The sequence below is a fragment of the Strongylocentrotus purpuratus genome, unplaced genomic scaffold (genome assembly GCF_000002235.5).
Source record: "Strongylocentrotus purpuratus isolate Spur 01 unplaced genomic scaffold, Spur_5.0 spur5_contig_137, whole genome shotgun sequence".
NCBI lineage: Eukaryota > Metazoa > Echinodermata > Echinoidea > Camarodonta > Strongylocentrotidae > Strongylocentrotus > Strongylocentrotus purpuratus.
In genome coordinates this window covers 1-18,405 of record NW_022144783.1, presented here as the reverse complement: position 1 = coordinate 18,405, position 18,405 = coordinate 1, and the positions used below count along the sequence as shown (strand labels likewise).

Sequence of the window (18,405 nt, the reverse complement as noted above, 5' to 3'; positions counted from 1 at the left end):
TTCATATCTGGGACGAGTTCCGGACAAGTTGCGGGTAATATCATTCACTTTGTTCGGAAGAAGCTCTGCATTCGTCCTGGACATGTTCCGGGGAAATTTTCATTAGCAACTTCTTGACTCATCAATGTATATTTCTGCTTCCTATTACATGGCACATGAAATAGGGTAGGGATCTTTGGCAATTGTTTTTTGTGTGGCAAGATCAAAATGGAGGTGTCTGCATGTAGTCAAGGGTAAAAAGGTGGTAATTGATGATTTTCGGCGGGGTCTTTTCCTCATTTTTCCAAAAACAAAATAAGGGTAGGGGCTGTCAAAAATAGGGGGGGGGGGGGTGGGCCTAACTTCATTATTGCGGGAAGTTGTCCGACTCCTGCAACTTACACCTGATACAATGTCTGCAACTTGTCCGGAATGGAGGACAAACTAAAAAAAAGAAATTACAAAAAGCAAATGCTCCTATGGACCTTTAAATGATGTCATTTACAGCTTTTATACATTTAACAAGTTGCCACAGAGACTTCATTACTATTTCCACAAAAAGTCTCAAAGAAGACAAGATCAGCCTATTAAAGTCCAACTTTATTGACACTTGATATTTTCCATTCATCAGACCCTACATCTATGGGCCAACCAGCCAGGGAGAGAGATTACAGATCCTACAGAACTTCCAGCACAACCCCCTGGTCAACACCATCTTCATCTCCAAGGTCCGTTGGTTTCAGCTCATGACTTAACAAATGTGTAATGTACCTAACCCTTTAGTAAACTAACTGCTGCATTATCTGTGCAGGAAGAGTGGATGGTACCTTGAAGCCTACTTACGAGAAACTCTAGTGTGAAACAATATTTGTGAGAGTGTTGCATGAAGTACGCACAATTAATTTTCATCTGAAGTGCACATATCCACATCGGCAAAAGCATTCAAACATGTCACCATGAAGGTGCACTTCCATAGTCCAGCTTTGGTTCTTGTAAAGAAGTGAGGTCAGTGAAACGAGTAATGAGCTCTTTGCATGACTGAGCCACCGTAATCATAATGACTGTCATGTGAGGTCACTTAAAGGGAAAATACAACATTTGCAAACATCAAAAAATAAAACTACTAAATCATTTTGAAATACCTTGCTGGACTGTTAGTGAATGACAGTGTAAAGCATCCTGTAAAATCATGGCATCTGGTATACTGTCATTTTCAAGAAAAGTGGTATATTTGTATCAATTTCCAACGCTGATCGGCCGATCAGCGTTGGAAACAACTGGCTTTTTTTCAAATACTGGCCCCAATTGACCATCGCACTTGTTGCAATCGATTACAAACCTATGAACGGGTACGAGCCAGCTAGACTGGTTCCCTGACCTTACAATTCCCCAATGTATGTAAAATGCTCTGTTTCTTCTTATATGGAGTCAGGGAACCAGACTACAGGAAAATGATCGTTTTTCTTGGTTTTTATAGCATTTTCGAACCCAAAACCTCAAAAAAGTCAGTGTAACTATATTTGCTATATATTTCCAACCCCCAATTCCATCCATTTCTGAAAATTACAGCAAAAGCAGATGATGTATATTCCCTTTAAAGGTAGGGTAGAGCATTTATCATTTGTGTATTGTTTTCGTTTGAAGCAACAAAAATACTCAAAATCTAAAGACGGGTGCTTAACAACTAACCTGATGAAGTTTAAGCTCAGTGAATGCTGTATATTCCGAGAAAACAATATTCTAGGATCTTGATTTCAATTCAAAAGTTTGTCGAGTCGTGTTTTTGAATTGCACCATTCGGACAGATTCATCATTCAGCCGATTGTAGCTACGCGATGTCACGCACTGAACCGACAAATAATAGCAACCGCGTGTGCATTGTGTCAAGCTTGCGTGCACCCATGCACAGATTAGCCGAATTACAAAACCAACTACTAACGGAAATGTCCAAAAAGCATCACTTGATGCATCTTTGGAAATAGCCTTCTTTTATTGTTTCCTTCAAAATGACAGCATGCCAGAAAGAATAATTTCAGAGGCAGTTTATTGGCCATTACTATCTTAAAAACAAGTAAGATTTTCAACAATAATTTCGTCAGCTACTTTTTGTGTACAAAAAAGTGGGATGTTGCATTGACTAGTATCATGACTTAACCTTCAGTACTACTTCCTAGTGCTACTGACCAGCTTGGAGTTTATGCGCATCACCCATCCAGAAGTTAACTACATGTACTATGAACCGTCCAATAAAAGAAATACGTTTGATTCATAAATATGTATGAGGTATGAAAATGCATTTTATGTTTGACTTCAGGTCGGTGACAACTCTTTGACTTGCCTGAAGCCAACGTTACTCATCCAGATCTCCTCCCATGGTGCTCACGGCGGCAAGAGGCACAAAGACTGGGGCGGATCCTCAGGGCCAAGAAAGGTACGACCAATACTCGCCAAGAAAGAAAACTGATATCTCTCAAGTACCCTACATCTGTTTAAAATCCAGCATTGCTCAGTATGATGCTTGATGCGCAATATGTAAATGCAACGAACTACTGGTTCACTGGAAAAGATAGGATTTTGGAAGATTAAGGAACCCTCTAAGCAAAAATATACAGGGAGTCTGGCACAACTTTTGCAGTCAAATTTGTTTTGTAAATTGATAACGTACCGGTAAGTAAGCTAAGCATTGTTTCCATTAAAGTCGATTGTAGCTCCTTGAGTATGCAGCTCGTTCTGCCATTCTAGTATGATTGTGATTAATTAGCAATACTCATCGCTACGCGGACAGGTATGGGTATGTGATGCATTCTGCTTCCCTTCCTTCAGTGGGGCAGCAGAGGAATATAATGCCTTCTTCTACACGCTAGTCTCTCAGGACACGCAGGAGATGTACTACTCCATGAAGAGACAACGCTTCCTGGTCAACCAAGGTTATAGCTTCAAAATCATCACCAAACTAGCTGGCATAGATGAGGTGAGGATGGATATCAACCCCCACTCACCCCCACTCACCCCTCCCCCCCCCCCCCCTCACTCTCACTAACCCCCTCTGACCACACAAAAGCCCTATCACCCCAGTAACCCCCATCCAGAGTTGTAACGAGTCACTGATGTTGTGACTCAAGTCGCGTCAAGTCATTTTAAAGAAGTGACTCGAGTCGAGTTGAGTCATTAGGTCAAGAAGGTCGAGTCGAGTCAAGTCGAGTCACAGTGTGTAGTCGAGTCAAGTCGAGTCACAGTGTGTAGTCGAGTCAAATATTAAGCTTGAGTCAATTGAGTCGCGAATATTGCACTATATACCAAGTAAGGACAAGAGAGAAAGTCATTTGTATCACTAACAGTTAACAGAAGTGAAACTTCGATCCTATAGGATATCTGGTTTGGCTTCAGATCTAGAATTGTTTTCGCTGATCACTGACAACATTACAAAACTGTTTCTGATGATTTAAAGTGGGCATGTAATCTATTTAATTTTTAAAAGGAGGCATACATTTAGCCGGCGTTCAAATCCAAGAGCTGAATACGAATCGTCCAAAGCCAATAATGATACCATGAATTGGAAAATGTGTTTAAAGTCCGGTTCCGGATAGTATTTTGTGCATTCCAGAACCACAAAGTGCGAGTCTGTGACATGTTGTATGTTTGTACACAACAAGCTACTGTTGTGCCATACTGTATTCGCAAAGGACGTGAACATGAATTTTGCACCATAAGTCATTGCAAATATTTTTCACAAAGTTTTGCTTATATTTTTGGGACTTGGGTCTAATATATGCCTTCACTCAAGTCGAGTCGAGTCTTCTGATGAAGGACTCAAGTCGAGTCGAATCAGTGACTCGTGTCAAGTCCAGTCATTTACCCATAGGGACTTGAGTCAAGTCACTAAAATTGTGACTCGAGTCCAACTCGAGTCATTGACTCAAGTCATTAAAACTTTGCCCCCATCACCCTACTCGCCCATATCACATCACTCCCTTGGCAGGAGAGTAGAAACCCCACACTATTGTGTTGAATAAAACGTGATACCAGAAGGGAAAGTTTCTTTTTCCCCTGGTTACCATAATATTCTCAATAAGACTTTTTTTCTTGCATACAACATTGTAGTTGCACATGTTCTTTTCTTTGCATGTTTTTTTTTGTTATTCCAGGGCCCGTCCGCTACCTCTCTATTCATGATAATGCACCCAGTCACTGCTAAGTTGTAGATAACAATTTTTTGGAGCAAAATGTTGGTTTTATTAGTAGCACCCTCTGTCAGTGCTTGTGGTCAGAACTAAATCAATAATCAATAGTTGTGCAAGGTCTTTATTGTATTGGCAGTGTAAAACTGTTCTTTTCCGATGTCTTGATTTGATCTTGTCTTTTCCACAGAGTAATTTGAAGTACAGCTCCAGGCAGGAACAGCAGCAGTTACTGCAGCAAGTGTTGTGTGCATCAGACTTGGATGCCGAGGAGGAGAAATTGCCCGGTGAAAGCAACACCAAGTCATCCTCACAGGTAAGAGAACGGACCCGTGGTCATGAATTGCTGTGTCCAAAACCAAAGTACAATCAGGATTTCACTGGTCAACTGTTACATGGCTATTATGTATTTTTCAGAAGGATTCAGCCTGTGTAGATATATTGTATATTGGCACTGTATAACCAGGACTTCCAATGGCATGTAAGAAAACATTGTCTTAGATACTGTAAATTTTAACTGAAGTTACAGTCGCAATTTCCTTTAAACCTTTTCATCACCACCTTCAGCATTATTATTAAATCTAAAAAGTATATGTAAATCACTCACTGTTATTATGTTGTTAAAAGTTCTAGGTCTCGGTCACAGATCTCAAGGTCCAGGTCACAGTCAGGACCTCTTGGTCTCTGTCTTAGAACTCTGGTCTAGGATCTTCAGTTCTGGATCTCCTTCTTAGGCCTTTGGGTCTTGGTCTGGGTCTCATTCACAGTTTTGGAACTCAAGTCTCAGACCTACAGTTCTGGGTCCTCATAATTTAGGTCTAAGTTATGGTTTCAGTCTCAGTCTTGATACTCCAAGTTTAACTTCTCAGGTCAGGAACTCGGGCCTTCAGTTTTGGGTCTTGTAATTAGTCTTGGGTCTTAAAGTCTGGGTCTCAGTCTAATGCTTGGAACGCCTTGTCTAAGTTCTCAGTCTTGGAACTGGGGTGTTGGTCCTTCAGTTCTGGACCTCAGTCTTGGGTCTTAAGGTATGTGTCTCGGTCTGAGTCTTGGTACTCCAGGTCTAACTTCTCAAGAAGTCTTGAAACTCTGGTCTCGCACCTTCAGTTCTGCACTCATTTTTGGCCTTTGTCTCTGTCTGTCTGGGACCTTTAGTCTCAGTCTGGGTCTTGGGATCCAGGTCTCGAACCTTCAGTTCTGGCTTGCAGTCTTGGGCCTTTAGGTCTAGGTCTTGGTGTCGGTATCAGTCTTATAACTACAGGTTTTGGTAAATTTTTAGTCTCAGACCATAAGGTCTGTTTTGGTGTTTGGATCTTCAGAACAACTTCAGAGAACAACTGCAACTCTGGTCGTAACTGTTTTTGTAACTCAATGTGGATGTGCCTAGTGATTTATTGGATTTCTTATATTCATTGCAGTATGTACGTCGTGTAGGCAGCATGAGCTCCATGTCTGGTGCTGATGACCAGGTCTATGTAGAGTATCAGAGCAAGTCAAGGAAAGGCCAAGCTCAGCATCCACTCTTCAAGAAGTTTAGATGATCTTCAACTCACTGGAAGACATCGGAAATCCATGGACTTGAAGTACATACTTTGGCTACGAGACAGTCAAGAAAGTCGGCCAATTGCAGAAGGCATTTCTGTGTTCCCAGATGGAAAAGGAACATCATGAACATTTTGAAATACCCATTGGATGACCAGGATTTTAAGTTTCATCCAATAAGTTTATCCTGTGGCTACTCTTTACATTGTTGATGTGTAAAGTATCAAGATGTTTATAGAAAATATCCGTAGTCAAGTATATGATGATTACAAACAATACAAGTGTGCATACAAAGAAGCAGAGTACGAGTACTGCTGCACTTCATGAAGGCCAAGCAAAGTGAAGAAACTTTCGGACACAACTGTTGCAGTGTCTTTGCATTTCTTTGGGATCACATAATTTGTGAGGGGTTCTGGCAAAATGAGACAGAACTGAACAGAGGTTGAAATGAGGGTTTGTAGGTATTAGGAAAGAGAATAAAATGTTCCTTTTTGTTGCACTTCCATTTAAAGGGAATGTACATCATTGGCTTTTGCTGTAATTTTCAGAAATGAACTATTTGAGGGGTGAGTATAATAGATCAAATATTGTTACACTGACATTTGTGAAGTTTTGTGTTCGAAAAGGTTGGAAAAACCAAGAAAAACAAAAATGTTCAAGTAGTCTGGTTCCCTGACTCCACAAAAGATAAAATGGATCAATTTATAGATGATGGAAAATTGTAAGGTAATGGAACCAGTCTAGCTGGCCTGCACCTGTTCATGAACATGTAACCAATAGCAAACAAAATTTTGACTGAAAAACAATGGTCAATTTGGAGCAGTAGTGAAAAATAGTTGGGTTTTTCCAACGCTGGTCGGCCGACCACCGTTGGAATGTATACAAAAATACCATTTTCTGAAAATGACTTCACACCAGGTGCCATAATTTTACAAGATGCTTGAGACTGTCATTTACCAACATCCTAGTAGGGTATTTCGTAAAAACTTGGTAGTTTTATTTTTCGATGTTTGCAAATGTTGTATATTCCCTGTAATACCCCTTTAATAGGCATTCCATTGACGAATTATGGCTGTTTAAAGGGGTATTACGGCCTGAAATCCCCGAAGATGTTGTTGTGGATTGTTTACTTATCCTTTTTTAAAGGTCTGGTTGAAAGGAAACTAACCTAATGTCGTATTGTTCCTGAGAAAAGTTGACTATTCCCGGATGTTTACCTCTTGACGCGGCGGACATTTTGTGGCATACGTATTTCCAGCCCTGCCCATTCAATGTACATGTACGGTACATGTTGTGTGCGCGACACATAATACACACAGCACCAATACACAAATGTTGTTTCTGGCACGACTGCAGAATACTAAGCACTGGGGAAACATATGCAGCAGGATTCACAACTAGCACCCAGCACGAACAGCTTCATTTTTGAGTCAAAATTTTAACCCCCGAAATTCGTTCTCACAAGAATAACACAAAAACACCCAGTTTTTAAAGGATGGTTGTGTGGAATGTTTATATCCTTCTTTTAAATGCTCTTTCCAATTAACATTTTGTTTAAAACGTGTTTTGTAGCCCAATTGGGCACTTTCCAGGCTGCAATGTCCTTTTAAACATCACATTTATCGTCGCATTTATCAACATGTCAAAAGGTAAAATACTGAGAAAAAGGTTGTTAATTATTGAGTTTTGTAGTCATGAAAATTTAAGGTGCCAATCATTTATCCATAAAAACACTTTTAATCCACGAATTTTATACTATTTCTTTAAAATGTAGTAGAAATGTCAAAGAATCTAAAAATAGAAGAAAACAAAAATAGAAAAAACAAATGGAAAAAATCCACCCCATTTTTTTTTTTTAAATTTTTCGCCACTGTGGCCTGTGCCCAGTTCTGTCTTATTTTGCTAGTACGAGGAGTACCGAAGTGTGACGTCATTTAGAACTGGAAAGTGTAGTGCAAACGAATGGAGTTACGCAAGAGTGTTGGTTCACGATCTGAATCACGCGGTAATGTCTTTCACACACATTTTGTTCGTGCGACGTATTCACTTCTGTACTCTATTTGTGAGGACAAGTGATGTGCGTGGGGGAAGCTCGATTTTCCTCGGTAGTTTTCCAGGTTTAATGCCCAGCAATAAGTGACTGCATATCCATGTCACAGGCAAGGACTACCTACAGTCTGTTCTGTAAGGACCGTCATGTTACGCCAAAACTCAAGAAACGTTGAGAGGAAAAGTTAAGTTGTTTGAAGTAATAAATATTTATTATTTTCATTACAATGTCGTGTCCGACTTGTTTCTTTGAGTTTTAAAAGGTATCGTATATGTACCATTAACACACAAAATGCTTCCATGGGAAACATTATTATCACATATAAGTAATCTAATTAGCGCTGAATAAGTATAAATTATATCAACTACATTTATTGCATCAAGATTGATTTGGAATAGAAAATTTGAATAATCTTTTTTTTGTTCACAAACATGACGAACTGCAAAAACTGCATGTGTTGTAGATTTGAACCAAAAACATTTAATACTTGAGAATAGCACTTTCAGCATCGTGAAAATGATGTAATCTGTGAGAACTCTTTGCATGGTGGATATTCACATTTTGTCCTTTCAATTGATGATGGGGAATAATGTGTATTTTTTATTAAGTGCAAGTATCCACCAATATTGGTGCTCAAGGCGCTACATCATTATTACCCTGCTCATTGGGCCAATGAAACAATATAAAGACACTCTCAGCTCCCTGGAGTAAACAGCTCAATGCTGCCATATTTGCCCTCACAAGTACCCAATTTATACTCCTGGGCGGGGAGAAGCAATGAGTGTGACAAAGTGCCTTGCCCAAGAGCACACACATCATAGCCGCAGGCTGGACTCGAACCCACAACCTGCAGAATTACCCGCAGACCACCAATTCAATGCCCCAGACCACAAGGCCAAGGCACTCCACGTCAACTCCAGCATCAGAGCCATTTTGAAAAAAAAAGATTCTTTAACGGCTTTTTTTAGGTGGCTGACAATATTTTAAAGCTTATTTAGGTTTTTTAGATTCAAAACATAAATATGCAGATTTCCATCATGTAGTGTATTTCTGCAGGTTGTATCACTTTGTTTGCAAGTCCAAAATTGTGAATGACATGCAGAGTGAATGCACAATAACCAGAAAAAGAGCTAATAGAAGTTATTGTGAATAATTGATTTAAGGTTAAGTCACTTTAGTATCACATAATCTTTGAACATTTTAGATCAGTATTTTCACAGTGCCTACCCTTGATGTACACTACACAGTGTACCACACTGGTTAGATATTCACAACAAAGCTATGCACTTTACATCTTTCAAATTATTGTCATTGGCACAGATGCTGAAAGGGTACCAACTGCAGTGGAATATTGAATATTCATAAATACAGTTTACCCATTCCTATTGGTCAAGAACATGTTACGTTGGTGGTTTTAAACGGTTAATAAAAGATGGACTGATATTTAAACATTTTTCTGGTGTCTCCCGAAATTTGGACTCCTATGAAATCTGGTCCCTTTTGCCCACACGTGACCAGTGACTCTCCTAATTATCATCACTAGGCATGCACAGAATACCAATGCATGAGTCCGTATTTCATAGAGTCCTAACTTCACACTACACCAGCACTGCTGCTTTTTGCGCCACATTGGGCAGTGTGCGCCACAAGCGCGCCAATCTCCATATAAGATGTTTTGTACTACTCACGCAAGGCACATACCATAAACATACAATGTAGCTAGAGGGATGTTTCACAAAACCTGAAGTACAATTTGTTGAGCAAAATTGTGACCGAAAGGGTATGAATGGAAATAATTATGTGCTTGGCCGGTAATGGCCGCGGCAGATAATGACTCGAGTCATATATGACTCGGGTCATTATCTGCATCCAGGCCTCTAGCCGGTTTTAAACGTACTTGTTTAATACCGGCCAAGCACATATTTATTCCATTAATATTTATTGGTTCAATCACATCATGGAAATATTGTAAGACACACAAAACATACATACATGTACATCCAAGGCGTCGTACCATTTATACCAATTAAAATCAGTATGCTTTTCCAAGGTTTACCAATTTTGGCAAACTTGTCTGGAATGCAGCCCCACTAAAAAGGATATCACCACACACCATTTAAAACTGATCTTTATGATCTTGGTCAAAAAGACCCAAGTTTAGAGATTATTCGACACAAATTGTTCACATGGAAGTAAAACCAAGCACCTCTGACAAGCTATTCAACTTGTTTACCATTTAATCCGAACTAGTCTAACATGTATTCCTAAATGGTCTACTTTCTCTACTTCAACAGTTTCCTGTCAGCTGCATCTGTATTAGAACTTGAATCCACAAGGCACATTTCATGTACACAAGTTTCAACAAACTACAAAAAACACCACAGAATTGAAGGTGTTTTTTCCTTTCTTTTTTTGCAAAAGCACCATGACTGTAACTGAGTTTACTTGACAAGCCCCAGTCGTTTACCAAAGGATGAGAACATGACTCCGACATGAGTCATGTCACAGTAGGGCTCTTTGCTGGTCTGCTTGCATCGGCATAGTAGAACCGTCTTGGGTTTGTCGACCATGATCATCACAGGTTTGAATTTGGTCGGCTTGTGAGCGCCGTCACAAAAAGGCTGCAGGTAGGAACAAAGGAAAATATAATATTAAAATAAAACAAGTGTTCTTAACACAAAGTGATTGGTGGTGCAATTGTCACCTCTACCACATTTTAATGAACCACAAAACAAATAGGTGCATTATACAGATCTATGATTCTTGTTAAAACAAACTCAGTCGGACCTAGCCAAAATGTTTGTTGTATTAGAATTTTGTCTGTAACCAGAATTTAATTTGCATTAACAGAGTTTGTATTAACGAGAGTTGACTGTAATAAGTTTAAAGTTGAACAAAGACGTTGACTAGAGTAACTGGTTCGAACCTGTGACCTCCCGATTGCTCTACCAACTGAGCTATCCAGCCCTATGTTCCAAGGCGCTTCCACATTATGTCAAAGTCTTTGTTCAAGGGGTGCTAGTCAGAAGCTTTTTAACTTTAAAAATTACATATTTTAATGCACTGAAGCTGAAAATTCCAATTTAATGACAAGATTGCTTTCATTCTGTGGGTACCTATAGCAATTTGAAATCGGGTTAAAATACACAAACCTGATTTATTTAGTGTGAGCATAAAATGTTATTTTTATCAGATTTAGTTCAACTGAGCATTATATTGGCCACAGTCATGCCAGTGTGACATGTCGAATGCTGCTAACTAGGTTGGTTTATAAATTGATGTCTACTAGAATTTGTATGGGCAGGGCCAAAAAAATTGACTGCTGTGTAAACAAAGAGTGTTTTCTAACATTTCCTCCATACATACAGCCTGTCTAAATAAAAATGGTACAATCGAAAACATTTTTTGTTCAATATTAAATCTCAACATAAGCAAGTCATTTTGAGCATCTCATAGAAAACAAAGACTGGGCTTTCCAATAGTTCTTGTTTCATCTCATTTGCTTTTGTCAATCCAGAGATAACTCCAGTTTACTGCGGAACACAAAAATAGAGTTTGTGCCACAGTACTCGAAACAACTCTGCCCATGCATAAAGTGGCACAAAATCGATTTTGGTGTATCGCACTAAATTGATTATATCTCTGAATTGACAAAAGCAAATAAGATCAAACAAACACTATTGGAAAGCCCAGTCTTTGTTCTTTAATATTATGCCAAGTAAGAATGACTTATTTTGAAATTTCATATTTAACCAATTTTTTTTCTGATTGTACCATTTTTTTGAGACAGGCTGTATAAGGCTTATACACGTCGTCTACTGCTGTGCTGAACTCAATTAATTTGACTTTTTTATCAGCATGGCGATAGCACAGCATTTAGAACCATTTGGCCCTACAAATTGAGATTGGCACGGCGTTCCAAATGGCAGTTGCATGACACTGTTCTAAATGCCACGCACGCATTTTAAGAACGCGCACGCTCACAATACCCTCTCTCATTTCACGGGGAGTGAAACTGGTGCAAACATGCTTCAACCTGGCCAGTACTATAGATTAGGGTTAAACTATTACGCTCGGCAATAGCATTAAGATCAGTGCGGCGGCGCAGCGAGCGGCAGTGCGGCGGCGCAGCGAGCGGCGGCGCAGCGGCGGCGCAGCGGCGGCGCAGCGGCGGCGCAGCGGCGGCGTGAAATGAGAGAGGGTATTGTGAGCGTGCGCGTTCTTAAAATGTGTGCGTGGCATTTAGAACAGTGTCATGCAGCGGCGGCGGCGTCTACATGTAGAACGGGCCTTCAAACATATGTCAATTTCCTATGACTGAAGTCTGTAATATGAAAACGAATATAAATCTGCTCCAAACTGCTTACTGATGGATTGACCTGAAATGTGCGAATCAAAAATTAGTGTGGCCTGATATATTTTGTCTTTAGCTGACTTCTTCAGAGCAAATGACCCTCAGGCCCAAAAAAAAATTATTTGTCTCTGGTCAGACCAAAGATCCGGAATTGATGCGGCGACGCATTTTTTTTTTTCAAGCTTGGATTGAACAGACAAGGTGGGTACTATTTTGCTTTGTTGTGTCCTCATATACATTGGGGTCCTCCATAATTTGCCTTGGTGCCCTCCATTGCCTTTGCAATTTCCCCATTCCTTGGTACAAACATTTGAGGAGGTGCGGCATAGAGGGCGCTACCGCGGACAATTTGAAGAAAAAAAGGTTGACGCGCATGATTAAAATCACGCGTGCGCTGACCAGAGACCGACGAATTTTTTTGTGTGGCCTAACCACCCTGAATCCTTCAAATCCTCTTTGCCAAAGTGGAGGAATTTGGAGGATTGAGGTTACATGGCAAAATTGCATTACTGATTTCACAGGATGCACTTTGTCAGGTCTTGGGCAGGACCTTGTGTTGTTTTTGCTCAGCTGTGCATAAATATAGGCCTGGATTATGCTTGAAATCTTCCGTACTGCTCCAGGATGTCACTGGCCAAGCCTCAACATATTGACAGTCACTGCCGCAGGATTGTGTAGGATTCAGGCAGTGGTCACCCCTCCACGGACCATATTCAAGAAATAATGGAGGAATTTTCAGGATTGAGGCTATATGCTATTTTTTTTAATGAGGCCAATTAGAGGATTTTGCAGGATTGAGGCTACATCCTAGCAAAAAGGCCTAGGGAATTTGGTAAAGAAACAAAAAACTTCACAGATTCACAAAAGCTCTGAACATGAATATATTTCCCAGTACTAATTGTTCTTGAGTGTACCTGTTTCTTACTGAGGCCACATTTACACCACCAGTATTTCTTGCCTGCTTCTAGTTTGGCTGTGGTTGGCATTTTCTTAGCGATGTATGTCCCCTTGCGCCCAACCTCAAGATGGCGAACTTGTTGCACATTCTGAAAAAAAATATGAAATACAAGATGACAAAAACTGCTGTAAAAAGGCCTTTAACTTTTCACCTTTGACCTCAAACTGCTACTGACTTTAATTCAGGTTTAAATGTCAGATGTTTAAGATTACATAGACATTCAAATAAGCAACTCTATTGAAATATTTTCTATAGCGAACTGCTGGTTTGTTTTTAAATCTTGTATGACAAAATAAAAACAATACAAAAACAATAATAAAAGCCAAATTTTGTATTATATAGACGTTTCACTCACAAAGTTGACAAAAGGATTGAACATGAAAGGGGTCACAATACATGTAGTACAGGGCGAGTCAAAACTTACTGAAATTGATCCATGCTATCAAAAGTTAAATACATATTTTACTAACAAAAGTTCATGGAATTTTATTTTGAAGCCAGTCAGCTAAGTGAATACAATGAGATTTTAAACTTTGAGTAAAGACTTAAATATTACTGTCAGATTTTGTGTTTTAAATATGAGGAACAAGTCTACTCTTCTTTCTGAAACGATGATGGTGATTGTTGTCAGTTTTCCTTTGCAAGTTTTTGTTTATTCATGGAGGTACATGTACATTGTAGCTAGAAAACCTTGATAATTTCATTGTATTTAAAGGGTATTAGGGTTTTCATCAATGCTGATCAGTTGTAGGCAGCTCAATTTGTGGAGGCATTTGTATTAAAAGAGAAGTAACACTAATTAGAGTATGCAAATTAAGTGAAATTAATCACATACTACCCAACAAGTTTCCTATGTTGTTTCCATTCAATGGAGCAGGCCGCTTTTTCCCCCCACTTTGGTCACTTTTATTTCTGACTCACCCTGTATAGGGATGAGAATGTAAATTTAAAAAGATTTGTAAAGCCCAATGTTCTGTTCCACTGCAACCCAAATTCCCTTCGACAACTTTTTTCCTGACTTCCCATCAAGGCAAAAATACTCCACGATCAGCTCCAATTTCAATTAGTACACATGCAGATTATGTGCATCAGTTGTGTTCTACAATGGGTATACATACAGAAATTACATTCATATGACCGGCTCTAATTTCTCTTTGCAAAAAATTTGCATAACATTGTAATTATTAACATCATTTTCCAAAATAACAGCACGGAAGAATTAAAATGATCAAGTTTTATTATGGTATGTTTATGTGGACATTGGTAAAAGTTAATATGTTGCCATGACTTTACACAATAAGATGTTCAGTAGCATACATTTGGGGTTTTGTATACTTAATGTTTAATATATAAAGGTTATTTTTTGTGTGATTGTTTGTTTTATTGGTTTAATATTTTAATATGCAAATATTTAATGTTGTGAAGGTAATTGTATACATATTCATCAAGGCTATTTCAATTTCCCAAGTGGGATAAAGTGTTTATCTATCTCTCCAAAATTAATGCATAAAGATACCCAATGGACGCTATGGCTGTTGGACAAACAAACACTTGAGAGATACGATGTGTAAAGCCATAGGTCATGAAGCAATTATTCAAACAGTGACAAGCTGGGCTGGGTTTGTTTGTTAAGGACATGCTGGCCTTGGAACACAAGTCCATGTATGTGTGTTGAGCCCTACTGGCAATATTCTGTGTGTGGTAGGCCTACTGGTAGTACAATGTACATGTACATGTGCCATGGAGGTAGGGTCTACTGTAGGTTTCCTATCTCCAGGATTGTGCAGTGCTATGTCCAGAGTTTGCCCAAAAAGTGCAACATTCAGAAAACAAATAATTAAAACTATATTGTATATTGTAGTAAAGCCTGACTATTTTTCAATCCCCTCCTTTTTATTCCATTCATATTTCCCATTCCATTTGGACCCCAAAATCCAGAAAACAATCAATTCAAGTTCAAGGGTGTAAATTTTACTTGGGCCATTCTCACCTGGACATGCTGAACCTTGGTTAAAGGGAATTACAACATTAATTGCAGCATAAGCAAATTTGCTTTTGCTGCAACTTTTAGAAATAGATGGATTTGCGGGATTAGTATAGGTTTTCCCGGTTATTTTAATAACACAGGCATGAAATGGGAAGTCACAAAAAAGAGGAAATTCAAATCTTTCCAAGACTGTACAGTGATTTTCTATTTTCAATGGCACACATTGGAATTGAAAAAAGAGGAAATCAGCTGATCCGAGGAAAAGTTGCATGCCTGTTAACACTTGTATCACACAAACTCCCTATATCGATACTTTAATTTCGTCACCGAACATCGCCAAGCTCAATTCTCTTTTGAATTTCAAAAGCCAGCACTAGGTTTCATTTAATGAAATATAATTCAAATATTTAGCATACCAATTCATCCTAAATTTGTCTCGTTTAGCAATCATCTCCTGTAGCAATTTTATAGCAAGTATTGTTACATACACTGACTTGTTTGAAGTTTTGTATTATATGCTGGGAAAACCAAGAAAAACAATCACATGTTCTTCTAGTCTGGTTCCCTGACACCACTTAAATTGAAATGGAGCAATTTATAGATGTCGGGGAATTGTATGGTCAGGGAACTGTATACCCTTCATAGATTTGTGTAATCATTGCAAACAAAACTTAGACTAACTAAATATGATATATTTGGGGCAGTGTTTAAAAAAATAATAATTCCAACACGGTCCACCTACCAGCCAGCGTTGGAAATTGATAAAAAAAATACCATTTTTCTTGAAAATGCCAGGCACCATGATTTAACAGGATGCTTAAGACTGTCATTCACTATCAGTCCAGTAAGGTATTTCAAAATAATTTGGTAATTTTGTAATTTGATGTTTGCAAATATTGTATTTACAGTAATATAATTAATTCCCTTTAAAGGGAATATACATCATTTGCTTTTGCTGTAATATTCAGGAATGGATGGAATTGGGGGTTGGAAATATATAGCAAATATAGTTACACTGACTTTTTGTATATTTTTTTCACATTTTCGTGAACAGAATATAAATAAACAATCATGAAATTGTCTGTAACGTCACACATCGTTCGCTGACAGAAGTAACAATTAAACCATTAATCACTATAAAAGCCACATATTTTTCCGATAAGAAAAGAGTCATAAAAGGGAGCTTTTGAGGGCACAGAAACTCTAAATGCATTGGCTGACACAGTCATGACAGTCATGACAGTGCAGAGTGTCCCGTGTTTCCCCGGTCGCGTGCTGGTTGTCGGCACATCGCGATCGCGTCGGGTCGGAACTGCACGCTACTACTTTTTGTCGTGAGAACATTTTTTTTTCTGTACATCAAAAAAACTTTAATTTATGTATAACAAAGATCATACCTTTGTGGATAACAACAGTCATTATTGCAACCCAGAACAGCACAATAATCACCTCCCATCGAACACAAACAGTCAGAAAAATGGACAGCCAAGAAATATCGTACACACCGCACCGTGTGTACGTTTTCCCCACCGCCGTGTGATGGCGCTGTTGCTCCGATTGCAGCCCCATGATCCTTTGCGGTTTGTATTTGCGATAAACCTTATGTCGTGTCTAGGCAAATGCTAGGCTAGAGGCTAGAGGGTAGCGGCGCGACAGTAGAAGAGGACTTGTTAAATGCGATATCAACAGTAAGTGGGACGACACTAGAGGGTGGCGGCGCGACAGTAGAAGAGGACTTGTTAAATGCGATATCAACAGTAAGTGGGACGACACTAGAGGGTAGCGGCACGACAGTAGAAGAGGACTTGTTAAATGTGATATCATCGGTAAGTGGGATGCAGCACATACAGTGTGCATCTACATACTTGTGTATCTATCAGTACCGCCCGTGATATATACTCATGAGCTTCTAGTGACGTCATAGTCATGCATATTCATTACGCGCTCTACTGTCGTACCATTTTATGCTACCGCTGATGAGCCATGCAAGCATCGTTCAACACGAGTCGAGCCTCGAGGCGTTTGAACGACCATGGGAAAATAACAAAAAAGATTTAAACATACCACAATATCCCCATAAAGTTGGACACCTCTATATCTTGCAAGAAGGCTTCTTGTTTTCGTTAATAGGTTAGACATTTTGAAGAAGTTTCAGAGCAGACGCCGTTACGTTTTTTTACAGGGACCGATCGGGGTCTATTCGCGTTTTTGTTTACATTTAAAATAGTCTGGCAACAGTGCGCCCGGTTTTCGCCAATGTCGCCTGACGAATCACCACGAATGGAGCTTGACAAGGCTGGGATTAAGACTCAATCAAGCTCAATCAAAATGGCAAAACTTATGACCCATTTTTTATTATTGTTTTTAGATTTTAATCCATTTTTTACGATAAATACTCCTTTTTTTTGTAATAATATATTTTAAATAAGTTTTACATTTGTTTTTGTAATTATTTTTATTTTAGTTTTTGATAATAAAATATATATTTTGAGTTTATACGGGTGAATGAACTTCTTCCTTGGCAACAAAATAGCAACACAGTGAAACGTCAACGTCAAGCTAACCGCGGAGTTGAGAGAACAAGTTGAGAACTTGAATTGTATTTTATTTTTAAATATCCGAAATAAAGTAAAGAAATAAACCGTTCAAGATGAGTTCAAGACAAGTTACAAGGTGGGCCCTAGTAGTAGTAGTACTAGTATGATATTTTTGTTGAAGGAAAGTGGTATTTCGTAAATTTATCGCAGTTCGCACTCTATCGACAATGGCAATGCAATGATTCGGTGAATGAATGATCGAAGAACGCGGTTTTCAACTGCTGAGCATGCCGGTCCTGTTGTGCGCTTTCTTGTGATTTGCGCAATCGTAAGAATGCGCATACACAGTCTTATGATTGCGCAACTGGTTCCTTGCGCAATCTTCGCAAAAAAAACAAACTTCCTGTTCCAGATTGAGCTTACATTTAGCTGGAGTTTACCCAGCCTGAGTTTTATCATTGGGTTGTCATCTCTAGGGCTACTCCTAGGCTACGTCCAAAAACACGAGGTCGTACGTCACAGACTGTTATGCATATTCATGAGTTTGCGCGGGCGCGCCTGCATATTGCATACATTACAGCGCGGCCGCCATTTTGAAATCGCATGGGGGATCGCATGGGGGACGATATTTGAGGAATCTGATGACTGAAATTCGTCTTGTGGCCAGATGGATGAAAATATTGAAACCAAACAACGTTTTTTCGAAAAGGTATGAGTTGCTCTACGACTACGAACCTTACTTTGGAAATTTGTGCCCTGGATGAAAAGATAATTGCGATCGAAAGATGTAGCAAAATCGCTACATCTGCGGCCAACAAAATTC

General features: G+C 39.1%; 1 protein-coding gene and 1 pseudogene across 1 annotated transcript; one reads left to right on the top strand and one right to left on the bottom strand.

The window, feature by feature from the left end:
- Positions 1-610: 610 nt before the first annotated feature.
- On the top strand, positions 611-5,695 carry LOC115921164 (annotated as a pseudogene).
- Positions 5,696-10,187: 4,492 nt separating this feature from the next.
- On the bottom strand, positions 10,188-13,146 carry LOC115921137 (CDGSH iron-sulfur domain-containing protein 3, mitochondrial-like; the record flags this gene model as incomplete). The annotated part of the gene is made up of 2 exons (XM_030978289.1): positions 10,188-10,367; positions 13,015-13,146. Coding segments are annotated over 2 exons (312 nt in total), but the record flags the coding sequence as incomplete, so codon positions are not given.
- Between the last annotated feature and the right edge of the window lie 5,259 nt (positions 13,147-18,405).